Source organism: Peromyscus leucopus, chromosome 7 (genome assembly GCF_004664715.2).
Source record: "Peromyscus leucopus breed LL Stock chromosome 7, UCI_PerLeu_2.1, whole genome shotgun sequence".
Taxonomy (NCBI): domain Eukaryota; kingdom Metazoa; phylum Chordata; class Mammalia; order Rodentia; family Cricetidae; genus Peromyscus; species Peromyscus leucopus.
The window spans coordinates 105,023,619-105,036,414 of record NC_051069.1 but is presented as its reverse complement, the minus strand read 5'-3'; the positions used below and the strand labels follow the sequence as shown (position 1 = coordinate 105,036,414).

Below are 12,796 nucleotides of genomic sequence, written 5' to 3'. Positions count from 1 at the left end.
GTCTTTGTATCTAATTAGTGTGGGGACTCAAGTGTCTCCAGCTGTCTCTAGTGTGTTACTCTTCTGGACCACAGGATTCCTTCCAATTCAGAGCTGAGAAGACACATGAGGTGTGTGCCCGTGTTCTGCAGTGACCCTGGACGCTGCCAGTGAAGCCATCTGTTCCACTGCTGAGCCACATTAAGAGTTGGACTTACCTTGCTCTCACTGGTACACTTAAGGAAATTAACAGTAATACAAGTGCCAGATACAAACTGGCAATGATGATGGAAAACATTCTTTTAAAAGTACAAGTAGTTTGCCTCATTTGAACCCCGGTAATGCTTGTTTACACCTTCTCTTTGCTGTTCTCAACAAAGGTCCTCATGTTAGTTTGAGACAGGGAGGTAAGATAGAATCCTAGGGTCCTCAATGTGCAGTGCCTGTTGATAAGACAGGGAGACACACCCCCTATATACATATTCACACACACACACACACACACACACACACACACACACCACACTTCACAGAACGTCTTCTCTGGGCTTGTGTTAAAGGTCACACACAGGCTGCCAAATCTTTGCAACCTATTCAGATTCTCCTTGGAGACACTAGGATTGCATCAGCCTGAAGTATGTTGTCCTCCACCTAGACTGACAGAATTTTAATGCAAGGCTGAATGAGCTTTTAAATGTCAGTCTAGAGCTGACTGTTCCCTCTACTGGATGGCATACCCATGGCCCCGCAGAGTCAGTTTCCTGTGAAATTGGCAGGACTAGTTTAGAAGTAAAAGCAGGCTCAAGGAAAACAGCAGGACTGCAGCACATTTGTACAGAGAGTTGCGGTTGCCCACTTTCCATATGCCGAAGGTAGCTTTTGTTGGTATAATCCTCTTGAAGTAGAGGTTAGAAGAAAGTTAGTTTTATTTTCCTCAGTATTGGGAAAATGTCACAGTTCTAGTCTTAACTAATAAGACTTAACCCCTGTTCCCCCTTGCTCACTCATTTCCCCAGTATCATTAAGATGTTTATTCTTAAGAAGGTGAAGTATCTTGCTAAGTAGCTTATGCCTCAAGAGAAACTCTGTAGGAAACCAGCCAGCAAAACATTCCCCATTTTAATCTCTTAAAAAGTTGTGACTCAGCCATTAAACACAGTGTGTCTACAGCATCTGTCTTGAATTGGTTGGATTCACTTCTGGCTGGATTTCTCAACAGCTGTGTTGGGCAATTGCAGAGATCCTGATAACATGGGCTTTCTCACGTGTAAAATGGGGATAAGAATAGACTCTATCTCAAGGGTCTCTTGAAGCCATAAAAATATGATGAATTTAAATGGCTTTAAAGTATAGATAGTTCTTGGCACATTGCTAGATAATATTCCTGAAATGATTATAATACTAAAAACAAATAATTTATATAAAATGATGTTAGTATTAGTCCCGCATGGCAATGAACATTCTCAGTGCCTTTCAGGTAATATAATTGGGATGAAATTATATGAGAAAGTTATTCAGTCATCCTCAGCTGTTTATTTCTTTTATTGATGTGTAATCATTACATCTGGTACTGAGTTATGTAAGGACACTTCTGTACATGCATATAATACACTTTGAGTATATCCCTCTACCCCTTATTCATTGTATAACAGAAACTCATTTCCTGATAGGTCTTGTATTTTTTTCAAATTACCATAATATTTCAGACTTTCATGATTATATCATCCTTTATGCTGTGTTCTATGACTATGGTCTACCTAGTCTAGAATAAGAATGATTATCCTTGAGGGTAATTTCATGTCCTGACCAGGATTGTACCTCAATAACACATTTCTGGGTGTAGACTAAATATAAAGTTGAGCCTTAGCCTTGTGCCAGAATATTCTAGGTAGAATTCTGTTTGTTTATTGTTTTTTGAGACGAGGTTTCTCTGTGCAGCCCTGGCTGTCCCAGAACTTTCTCTGTAGACTAGAGTGGCCTCAAACTCAAAGATTTGCCTGCCTTTGCCTCCTGAGTGCTGGGATTAAAGGTGTGAATCACTATGCCCAGCTAAATGTTCACATATTCTCTCCTTTTCTTCTCCTTTCCTCTTTCTCCTTTTCTTCCTCCTCCTCTTCCTTCTCTTTCTTCTTGATTGAATTAATGATAGAATACTCATAATGACTGATGGCAGCATGTGCACAGAACTATAATCCTGTACTTGTTCAAAGGAGAATCAAATAATCCTTAACAGATCAAATGACCTCTTTCTGTCCCGGGATACTCAGGAGCTTGATGATATAGACACTTAGAGGGCCCTTCAGAGTAGAAAAAGAGACCAAGAAAATGTGGAATCTGTTCACAGTATTGGGTTGCCCTCTGCAGCTTTGTTCCCTGGTTTCACTTTTGGCCAACAGAATTGTTAGAACAATGTCATTCATGGGTCTTTGTGGCATGATGGTATGTTACAAGGAAACTCTTAGGAGACTGCAGTATTTTACGGTGTAAGTCTATCACATTCTCATGGGGCAAGGCATCCTCCAGAGTTGTGGAGGGGGTTGATGGTTCTGGACTGAGAGTCCAGTGTGACATGTGGCTCCAGTGTGACATGTGACAGGAGTCCAGAAAAACCCTGAAGGAACACACATCTGGCTGATCATGGGTACCACACATAGACTCAGAGACTCACTTGCTCTGTCACATGCATCTGAACTCACCACTGCCCAAAAGATACAAAGCAAATTCTACACAGGACCAGTGGTTCATGTTGTCAGAGATCCATTCACTACAATTCTACTCTGTATTCTGTGAATTAAGCCTTCTGACTGGATCAGAGGCTGTTACCTCCATTCACCAATGCTCTGCTTGCATTAAATCTGAAATAATTTAAAAGTCTTTATGATTTGTCATATTTAGAAAACTGTATCTATTCATTTTTACCTTGGGGAAGTTGTTCTTAGTGGCATCTCATCCATAGGCTGAGTTCATTTGTGCCACATAAACATTGCACAACACTAAGATCACATTAAATGTATTCTTCTCTACAAATATTTACATTGATGATGAGGACTGTCAAAATCTTTTCTCCTAGCCTTTTGAAATGTGTGATACATTCCTGTTATCTGTACTTGCTGTACTGAGCCAATGCCCAGCAGAATCTCCTGTTCCTATATAACTGTAGTGTGGTACCTGTAAATCAGCCTTCCCTTCCCTCCATCCCACTGCTCTTCTCACTGGGAACCCCCATTTTACTTTCAACTTCTTCTTTAAAAATTATTTTAATGTGTGTGTGTGTGTGTGTGTGTGTGTGTGTGTGTGTGTGTGTGAGAGAGAGAGAGAGAGAGAGAGAGAGAGAGAGAGAGAGAGAGAGAGAGAGAGAGAGAGAGATGTAGTCATGGCAAAGCACTCTTGTGGAAGTCCAAGAACATCCCTAAGGCATCTGTTCTTCCCTTTGACTTTGTGTGCTGCAGAAATTGAACTTGGGTCATCAGGATGGGCAGGAATCGTCACCTGCTGAGCTGTCTCACTGGCTTTCTGCTCTCAGCTTCAGTGAAACCAACCAGCTATTGTACATTCCCTGTATGAGTCAGTTTGTGTGGCTAGCTTGTTTCACTTGACATAATGATCTCCAAGTTGTCTCAAATGAAAAACTTCCATTCTTGGTATGATATTGTATCATGGTGGGTAACCCATTTGCTTTCATCATTATCAGTTGTCAAACATTTCTGTGGGTTCCCAGTGTTGGCTGTTTGAATAGTGCTGCAGTGAGCATGGAAGTACTGGTGCCTCTTCTGTATGCTGAGCTCATTGACTTCACTGTACCTACTAAAACAGTTTCTTAAGGTCCCTAAAACAGACAGTCTGGGTGTTTTCCTGCCAAGTGACTGACAGGCCCACTTTAGATTAACTCCTGAGGGCTGGTGAAGTGGGATGTCTTTGTTCTTTACCAGAAAGCCTCTGGCTATATCATAATCTTACAACCTTCTGGGAAGTTCAGAATGTTCTGTCTCCACACAGGGCCAGAGACATGACTCAGATCTCATTCTCTTGACTGCTGATTACAAGCCTGAAGCTTCTCTTCTCAGCTTTACAAGGCTCTGATTATGAGAGAATGGTCCATCCACAGTGCCTTCGAGCCTGCTAGCACCCGGCTACCTCCCAGCAGTGTGACCTAGATGTGGGATGTGCTCCCTCTCTACATGAGCACCCCTTTGCTGATTTAAGTGATCCAGTGTTCTGATGCTGCACTAGCTACAACCAATGCAAATTCAAAACAAATCCATCCCCTTTGGGCCGTTTATATATACAGAATCCTCGAGGGGAAGAAAAAGGGGGACTCATTTCAGGGGGAAAATGCATTCTTGGGTAAAATGACACATTTCTAGTCACATTAACAACAGAGAAATGTCTTTTCTAAATTCTTTATGAACGAGATTAATAGAACTTAGTGATGTGTCAAGAAATCTCTGTTCAGGTGAAGAGATGTGCAGACAGACCAAAATGGAGGAGTTATTGATGGTGACACAGCCAATTATGTAGATGGCAGCTGTCTATTTTTGCCAACTCAAATATTCTGCACAGTGTTCATTCAGTGACTGTGGGGACAGAAGAAGGGATGCTAGCCTATCGGGGACTCGATAACTCAAGCAAGAAGGAACCAAACAATTCAGACACACTAATTGTCATATTGCTAACATCCCATAGGGCCATAACATGCCGTTTTCTAGCCATCAAATTTTAAAAGTAAACTCAACCTTATTAGTTGGTAGCATCATTGACCCAAGTGTCAAAGGACAGGACCTTATCTGCTTTATTTTTAGCCCATTTCAAATCCATTGAGTGACCTTGAGACAATCAACACCAGTCCCTTAATCTTTATTTTCTGTGTGTGTTAAATGACAAAATCAGATGAATTTGTTGTCTCTTGCATTCATTCTGAAGCTACCTCTTCTTAAAGAATTAAGCCAATGGCTGAGGAAGTAGTTCAGTTGCTAGACTGCTTGCCAAGCATGCATAAGGTCTTTGGTTCAATTCCCAGCACTGTACATGGCCAATGTGCAGACACATGCCTTGATCCTGATATATAGGACCTGCGGCAGCAGGGCCAGGTGTTGAAGATCATCCTTAGCTACATAGTGAGCTCCAGACTAGCCTGGGACATGTAAGACCCTGTCACAAAATAAAGACATAAATAAACTGATTAAATAATTGAAGAAAAATTAATGTTCTTTTAGATTATAGCTGTCACAGGTGAAATTCTTCCAAACAGTTAGAAGTACTCATTTGCTTTATAATACCTATCAACCTTCCACCAAATGACTACCTATTTAAGTCTGATGTGTAAATAACATTGTAAGTAGAAATACAGGGAGCATAGTGTTTTAAAGTCCATTCCACAAAGAACTTAAATTCTATTGTCAGCCAATATATTCAAGACTAACACTGCATCAAGAGATGGAATTATTTAATGAATATCACTGCCCAAAGCCGTGTTCTCTCTGTGAATACAAATTAAGGAATGACCCCATCAAATGCTATGTTGTCTCTGTGAATACCAATTAAGGCACTGGCCTTGCTGCTTGAATTTAGATTCAGAAAATAGCTTACTAGGCAATCCCTTGTGGACTGTGTTCTGGGTGTTCTCAGTACATTGCTGAGTGGCTGCAGCATGCTCAATACTTAGCGAGTCTGGACATGGATTTGAATTGGGATTAACTAGCCTACAGAAAATGACAAAAAATCCAAGCATCTACATCTGGGATGATGATGTAGGGCAAAGGAGCACAGGGGACTGGGTCAGCTCCAACCATGTCATGAGCCTGCCATGAGCTGTGGCCCATCCACTGGTAAAGTTTGACTGAGTGCAGAGTCTCCTACAAATTTGAATATGTATTCCTCAATGTATGTCTTATAGAAAACCATGTTCCTAGTGAGGGGGAGATAGCTCTGTTGCTAAAGTGTTTGCCATGCAAGTGTGATGAATTTGATTCTGCAGGACCCATGTGTCATAGTTATGTTTCTATTGTTGTGATAATACGCCATCACCAAGGCAACTTATAAAAGAAAGCATTTCTTTGGGGCTTATGGTTTCACAGGGTTAGAGTCCATGACCATCGTGGTGCAGTGCATGGCAGGAGGGTGGAGCAATAGCTGAGAGCTTACATCTTGAGACAGCAATCACAAGGCAGAGAAAGTGCTAACTGGGGAAGGTGTAAGCCTTTTAAAGCCTGCCCCTAGTGACGTACTTTCTCCAACATGGCCACAACTCCTAACCCCTCCCAAACAGTTCCATCAACTGGGGACAAAGTAGTCAAACCTATGAGCCTATGGAGGACATTCTCACTCAAACCACCATGCCGTGTAGAATGGGAGACCCAGTGTTTGATGCTTTGCACTGGGGAGGAGACAGTGTATATCTGGGGCTCTCTGTCTAGCTGGTCTAGCCTAATTGGTGAGACCTGGGCCAAGGAGGCAGATGGAGTTACTGAGTGAATACCTGAAGTTGTCCTCCAGCCGCCATCTTTGCATGAGCCCCTCCCTCAATGCATTAAGAATAAGTTGTTTCTTTTGTAGTTTTTTGTCAGAACTACTTCTTCCCAGTTTAAAACAAGCACTCTAATGTGCCTCTCGCCTCTCTTCATTGAGAATTCCCTTTGCATCAGAGTCAACTAGAAATGTCAAAGGCATCCACAGATAACGTTAACTCCTCAATCTGGTCACTATTGTGAGTGACGTTCTATTTATGGCAGGAGACCCTTACTCTCCTGTGACAGTCATAGCATAAAGTTGTGATTTAAAAATGAGTTTAAGTCATTTTAAACCAATGCATGTTGGTTTTAGAAAAATGTTTTAAATAAATAGTTAGTGGCAGGCAAAAAAATTATCTAAGAGCTGATATGCAAATGATTGAAAGTTGGAGAACACTGAGCTGGTTGAAAATACACTGAACTGGTAGTAAGTCTAATTCTAACTCTGTCACTAATTATCAGATTGTCCTTGGGCAGGGTGATAAATCTTTCATGGTTCTCTTTCCTCATTATCCAATACGAACGATGATATTTGCCAAAATACCTTTACAGTTATGATGGGAAGATTAAAATTAAGTGATGGATAGTAAAATACTGTAAAACTTGAAGGTTTATGTGCATAAGACTCATTATTATGTATATGCAGCATCAGAGAGAGAGAGAGAGAGAGGAGAACGAGAGACCTTCAGCCATTTAATGGAAAAATAATAGCTCATTTTCTTATTATCATCATGACATTTGAGGTTTGTGGGTGGTAGTATTTGTGTGTGTGTGTGTGTGTGTGTGTGTGTGTGTGTGTGTGTGTCAGAAAGAGAAGGAAAGGAAACGAAGCAAAGATTTCAATTGTACATTTCCCACATAGATAACATTCCCAAATGCTAAAGCTGTGGCTTTTTTCAGATATTTCTTAATATTTTCCTGGTAATAAAAATGTTTAAAGGTAAGTTATGTTTAAATAACAAACCTTATAGTAGATTTCCTTTAGAGGTTTTACTTATTTTTATAATTTATGTGTGTGAGTGTTTTGCCTGCATGTATGTATGTTTGCCACGTGTGTGCAAGCCCAGAAGAATGAATTAGATCTCCCAAATAGGAGATAGGGGTGGTTGTGAGCCATGGTGTAGGTGCTGAAAACTGAACCTAGGGCCTCTAGAAAAGCAACAAGTGCTCTTAGTCACTGAGCCATCTCTCTATGACAAAGTCTTATTCATCTCAAGAATTAATAAAAAAAAATTGTGCCCTATTTGCATTAAGTTGTTAATAATGCAATTTAGTTTTTAATAAAATTATTTCTTGACCTAAAATAATATTTGGAATTTCATTTTTATAGTCTCTCATTGTTTAAAACCTTACATTTACTTATTCCAGAATATTTTTGGACTTCTTTTGCCAGCTTAATCTCTTGCTTGTTCTTGAAGCTAAGGTTTTGTTTGGGCTAAATTATAATGGTTCAATTAAATGTCTGACTTATTTTGATATTAGTGATTAATTATGACATTCTGACCCTGTTTTGTTTCTGACAATACAACTGTTTCAAAATACATATCACTATGTTTCAATTTATTAATTCATATATGAATTATAGAATGTTCACACATACAGATAAAGCTAGCAGTTGTGGTTTTCCTTGCTATTAAGCAAAGCTTGCGTAAGCATTGTTACCACTGAATGAAATGTTAGACATAATGAGCTCGTTTGCATATAAGTATTCCTGCTTGGTCTGAGATGGCAACTCTCAAATTGATGCAATTATGAGAATCATTTAGAGGACTTGTTAAAATAAGCCTGTATTTGGAGTTTATAATTCAGTATCTCAAGGTGGTTCTGAGAATTGGTATTCCTAGCCAGTTTCAGGTGAAATTTTTAAATTTTTATTTATTTTTAATTTATTTCTTTCAAGAGAGATTCTCATGGTGCCCAGATAGCTTTTAGAATCACTATGTAGCTGAGGTTAGCCTGGAACTTCTAATTCTCATGCCTCCACCTCCTGAGTGCTGAGCTTATAGGTGTACACTCTATAGCTGGCTTAAGGTAATGTTGATGCTGAAGTTCTGGGTCCACAGCATGGTATCCACTCATCTAGTGGGAGGCAGCATCAGAGAGCAATAAAACTTGTGGCCTAGATGGTGGCCTAGGAAATATGCCCTGCCTTTCACACTTGTGAATTGTGTCACATGGATAAGTTAGGGGTTGAATGTGCCATCTACAAAATGGGTTTGTATAGGAGTAATGAGTGAAAAGACAGTTGGTAAGTACCTAGAATGATGACTTCACGAACATAGCACTAATGGAGTGGTGAACCTAGACTGGTACAAGAAGGTCGGTAGCTAGTACAAGCATTCTCCAGTGACTGGTTGGCCTTCCACGGCTTCAGTTACGCATAGTAAACCACATTCTGAAACTAGTAAGCAGAAAATTCCAGAAGTAAGTTCACAATGATAATTGTGTATTGACACTATTCTGAATACACAGTGACTCTTGCAGTGACCTGCCGTGGTTGTAAATCAGTCTTGTGTCCAATGTGTCTGTATTGTCTGTGTTATTCACCTGTCAAACACTCAGGAGCTGTACCAGGCCATCTACCTTTTGCCTCGGGGCTTCTTACTTCTCTTTCTGTATATCTTACTTTTCTCCTGTGTATCTTACTTTCACTGCTTCTTGTGTCTGACTGGCAGCACCTGCCTGGTGTCTGGCCTCAGGCATCTTCCTAGTTCTCCCCTCTTGTTCTTCTTGAGCCTAGATTTCTCCTCTTATTTATTCTTTCTGCCTGCTAGCCCCACCTATCCTTTCTCCTGTCTAGCAATTGGCCATTCAGCTTTTTATTAGACCAATCAGGTGCCTTAGGCAGGCAAGGTGAAACAAATGCAACACATCTTTACATAATTAAACAAATGCAGCATAAACAACTGTTTATATAAATAGACTATTTGTATAAATAACTACACAGTTAAAGTAATATTCTGCACATAAACAAATGCAACACATCTTTGTCTAGTTAAAAATTATTCTACAACAAGAAACAATCTCAGTTATCAGATCTACTGAGTCACCCATACAGTGCCTATTCCGGAACCATTATTTCACTTACCAGTAACCTCAATGGGCACATGTAGTGATGCTAGCCATGTGAGCATGCCAAGAGAAGCCATGGAGTGTTTCCTTCAGGTGAGAAGGTGAACGTTCATAACTTGAGAAAAAGATTTGTATTAATGGGATGGCCAAGATCTATAGTACCAGTGAGACTCCTATCCATGAAGTTGTGAAGAGAAACAAATCATATGAGTTTTGCTGTCACCCCTCTGTCTACAATAGTCATGTATAGTATTTTACAAAGATGGGAAAGATGAAATTGCAGGGGTCAGTGCCATTTGAGGTTTGAGGCGTCACTGGTGGATGCCTCATGGATAAGGAATGATTTCTATCTGTGTTCACCTGAGCTTAACTGTAATATGAGCTTGTATGTATATGTTACAAGGAAGGGTGGACAAAGAGCCTGATTTTCATTGATGGTTTTCTTTTTTATGAGAAATGTCCTACACAGAAAGGAAGCTTATTAAAAGGAATTGATGGCCAGATGTGGTAATGCACACCTATCATCCCAGAATTTGAGAGGTTGGAGAAGGGCATCATGAGTTCTAAGCCACTGTGATGGCTGGTTTTATGTCAACTTGACACAAGCAAAGGCCACATAGAAGAGGGAGCCTCACCTGAGAAAATGCCTCCATTAGATTGGACTGTAAGCAAGCCTATAGGGCGCTTTCTTAATTAGTGATTGATGGGGAAAGACCAAGTCCATTGCAGGTAGGGTCATCCCTGGGCAAGTGGTCCTGGGTTTTATAAGAAACCAGACTTAGCGAGCCATGGGGAGCAAGCCAGTAAGCAGCACTCCTCCATGACCTCTGCATCAGCTTCTGACTCCAGGTTTCTGCCTTGACTTCCTTCAGTGATATACTCTGTTACCAGGAAGTGTAAGTTGAAATAAATTCTTTCCTCCCCAAGTTTCTTTGGTCATGGTGTTTCATCACAGCAACATTTGCCCTAACTAGGACAGTCACCCTGGCTATCTAAGGCATTTGGAGGCAGCCTGGAAAGCAGTACCCTTTGAGGATGACAGAGGATGTTAAACTGGTTTGCAATTTAAGTGCAATGCTTCTCAATAGACCTCATGGCATTTGTTTCTTTTTCTTCCCTTAGCAACAAGAACAAGACCCTACAAACCTATACATCTCAAATCTCCCCATCTCTATGGATGAGCAGGAGCTGGAGAACATGCTAAAGCCCTTTGGACATGTGATATCCACCAGAATCCTGAGAGATGCTAACGGAGTCAGCAGGGGCGTTGGCTTTGCCAGGTAACTCTTCCTCTGTAAGGAACCCACGTGGGATCTGTCTTTCCTTGTTACTTCTTAATCCCACTCCTTGGCAATATCTAGGGCCTAAAGCAATAGAAAATTCAAAATAAAATAAAATGCAGGTAGCTGATCAAATATTTTATCTTTCTGTAACTTTAAGCCAAAGAAAAACCCATGAAATTTTAACTAGACTGTCCTTGCTAATACATGGACACAGACTGTCTGTATGGGCCTCTGACCATAATAATATGCACATTTAATATTCAGTCTTGTCTATATTTGCAAGCAACTAAATCTGAGGGTGCCAGCTTCAGCCAGGATCCCAAAGCAAAAGATCCTGTGTAGTGGAGCTGGGGATGTAGCTCATTAGGTAGACTGCTTGCCAAGTGGTCTGAGCAAAGCGTCTTCATGATTTGCCTGTGGGTTTCCCATGGAGAGACAGGACAGTGAGGAGAAGAGAGAAGAAAGGGGAAACTCAGAGAGTGGCTGTTGTTGGGAAGTCCCAGGAAGGGTGTAAATAAAAGGGAAGGTCAGCAAGGTGTTTGCATTTAGGAGGCACTGGCTGTGTGGTTTTGATAGTTTAGGCAGAATATATATATATCTTTCATCATAAGAAAAGAAGGAACAGTTTTCATTTTAACTTTAAGGGAATGTTTACAAATGGTGATCTTGGCCAGGAATAAAGTTAGACGGCTGGGCCTGCCATGCTTTCATGAGAAAACAAAGTCAAGGAGGCCTCGAAGAGAAAGCAGCTGCTTGGGGATAAGAAATTGGAAAATTAAACTGAGTCTCCATAGCCCCACCTGACTGAGTGTGGGCAGAAAGAGGATATTAGATGGGAGTCAGGACAGTGTAGACCAGTGGTTCACTCTGAGGTGATCAGTGGAACATACGTGTGTAAACCAGACATGGTGGCATACACTCGTAGTCCCAGTCCTGGAGAGATGGAGGCAGGAGGATCAGAAATTCAAAGTCATCATTGGATACATAGCAAGTCCAAGTCCAACCTGTCTTTGTCCTCTTCATTCCCTACCCCTGGCTTGCATGTTTGTTTTCTTTGTTCACTGTCGTTGTTGATGGGTGGGTGGTGAGTGATCGGTTTCATGATTTCCACCCTATGAAGTTCCCAAATAGCTTAAGTGAAAATTTTAGCACTCCAAGCTGAATCTTCTAAGGACACCAGTCATGGTGGATTAGGCCCCCTTTTAGCTCAATTACCTATTTCCAAATACATTTACCATTGGAGATATTAGGGGTTAGGACTATAGATGAACTTGCCATGGGGCTACGGAGTAACTAGAGGAACAAAGTCTGGGCTACTTGCTCATGTTTCATGCCAATCTTTGCTGTGTATTTTGGGTTTGCCAAAAGGGAAGGAAGCCCCATCTTCTACAAAGGACAGAATTAAACAATCTAAGTCATCAGATGAAAAATGCAATCATGACAGAGTCATGAAAGAGCACAATGCAGATGTCTCTAGAGATCTGTGGGAGGCTGGGGGCTGTCAATTGATTATCCCCCTGTTCTAAATTCAGCCTCCTCCTCTGCTGTATTCCTCATAGAGAAGTCACAAGGTACCCTTAAAAATTCAAATCTGGGCACATCAGAGTCTTTCAGCATTGCCTGAGTGATTTCATTCCACAACTGTCCCCAGGTGTCACCCCTGGCTTGGCTCACCTTGCAGGCCATGGTTCTTCTTGTCTCATGACCTAGTCAAGACTACTCTTCTTGATTGACCACCTTGTCTACAGCTACTCTGCTGCCTTCTGCCCACTCAGCTCATAGGTATTGACTGGGCCATTTTTCTTCAAAGAATTCTTCCCTGACCTCCAACCCCAGACTGACACTCAAGTTAAATGCTATTGTTCATACTCCTATAAAAGGTTTTTTTCTCAAATAAAATTTATCATAGTTGTACCCAATCCTTTACATTTCTATATTCTTCCACTGGATTGCTGG

At 40.9% G+C, this 12,796-nt stretch overlaps 1 protein-coding gene across 10 annotated transcripts in view; it reads left to right on the top strand.

Annotated features, from left to right (window-relative positions):
* Rbms3 (RNA binding motif single stranded interacting protein 3) overlaps positions 1-12,796 on the top strand; it is a 1,336,321-nt gene that overhangs the window by 1,082,383 nt on the left and 241,142 nt on the right. For all 10 annotated transcript variants that reach the window (XM_037208204.1, XM_037208207.1, XM_037208205.1 and 7 more), the window contains one exon: positions 10,680-10,837. In XM_037208204.1, coding sequence (XP_037064099.1) covers positions 10,680-10,837 — 158 coding nt within the window. The remainder of the gene's footprint in view (positions 1-10,679; positions 10,838-12,796) is intronic.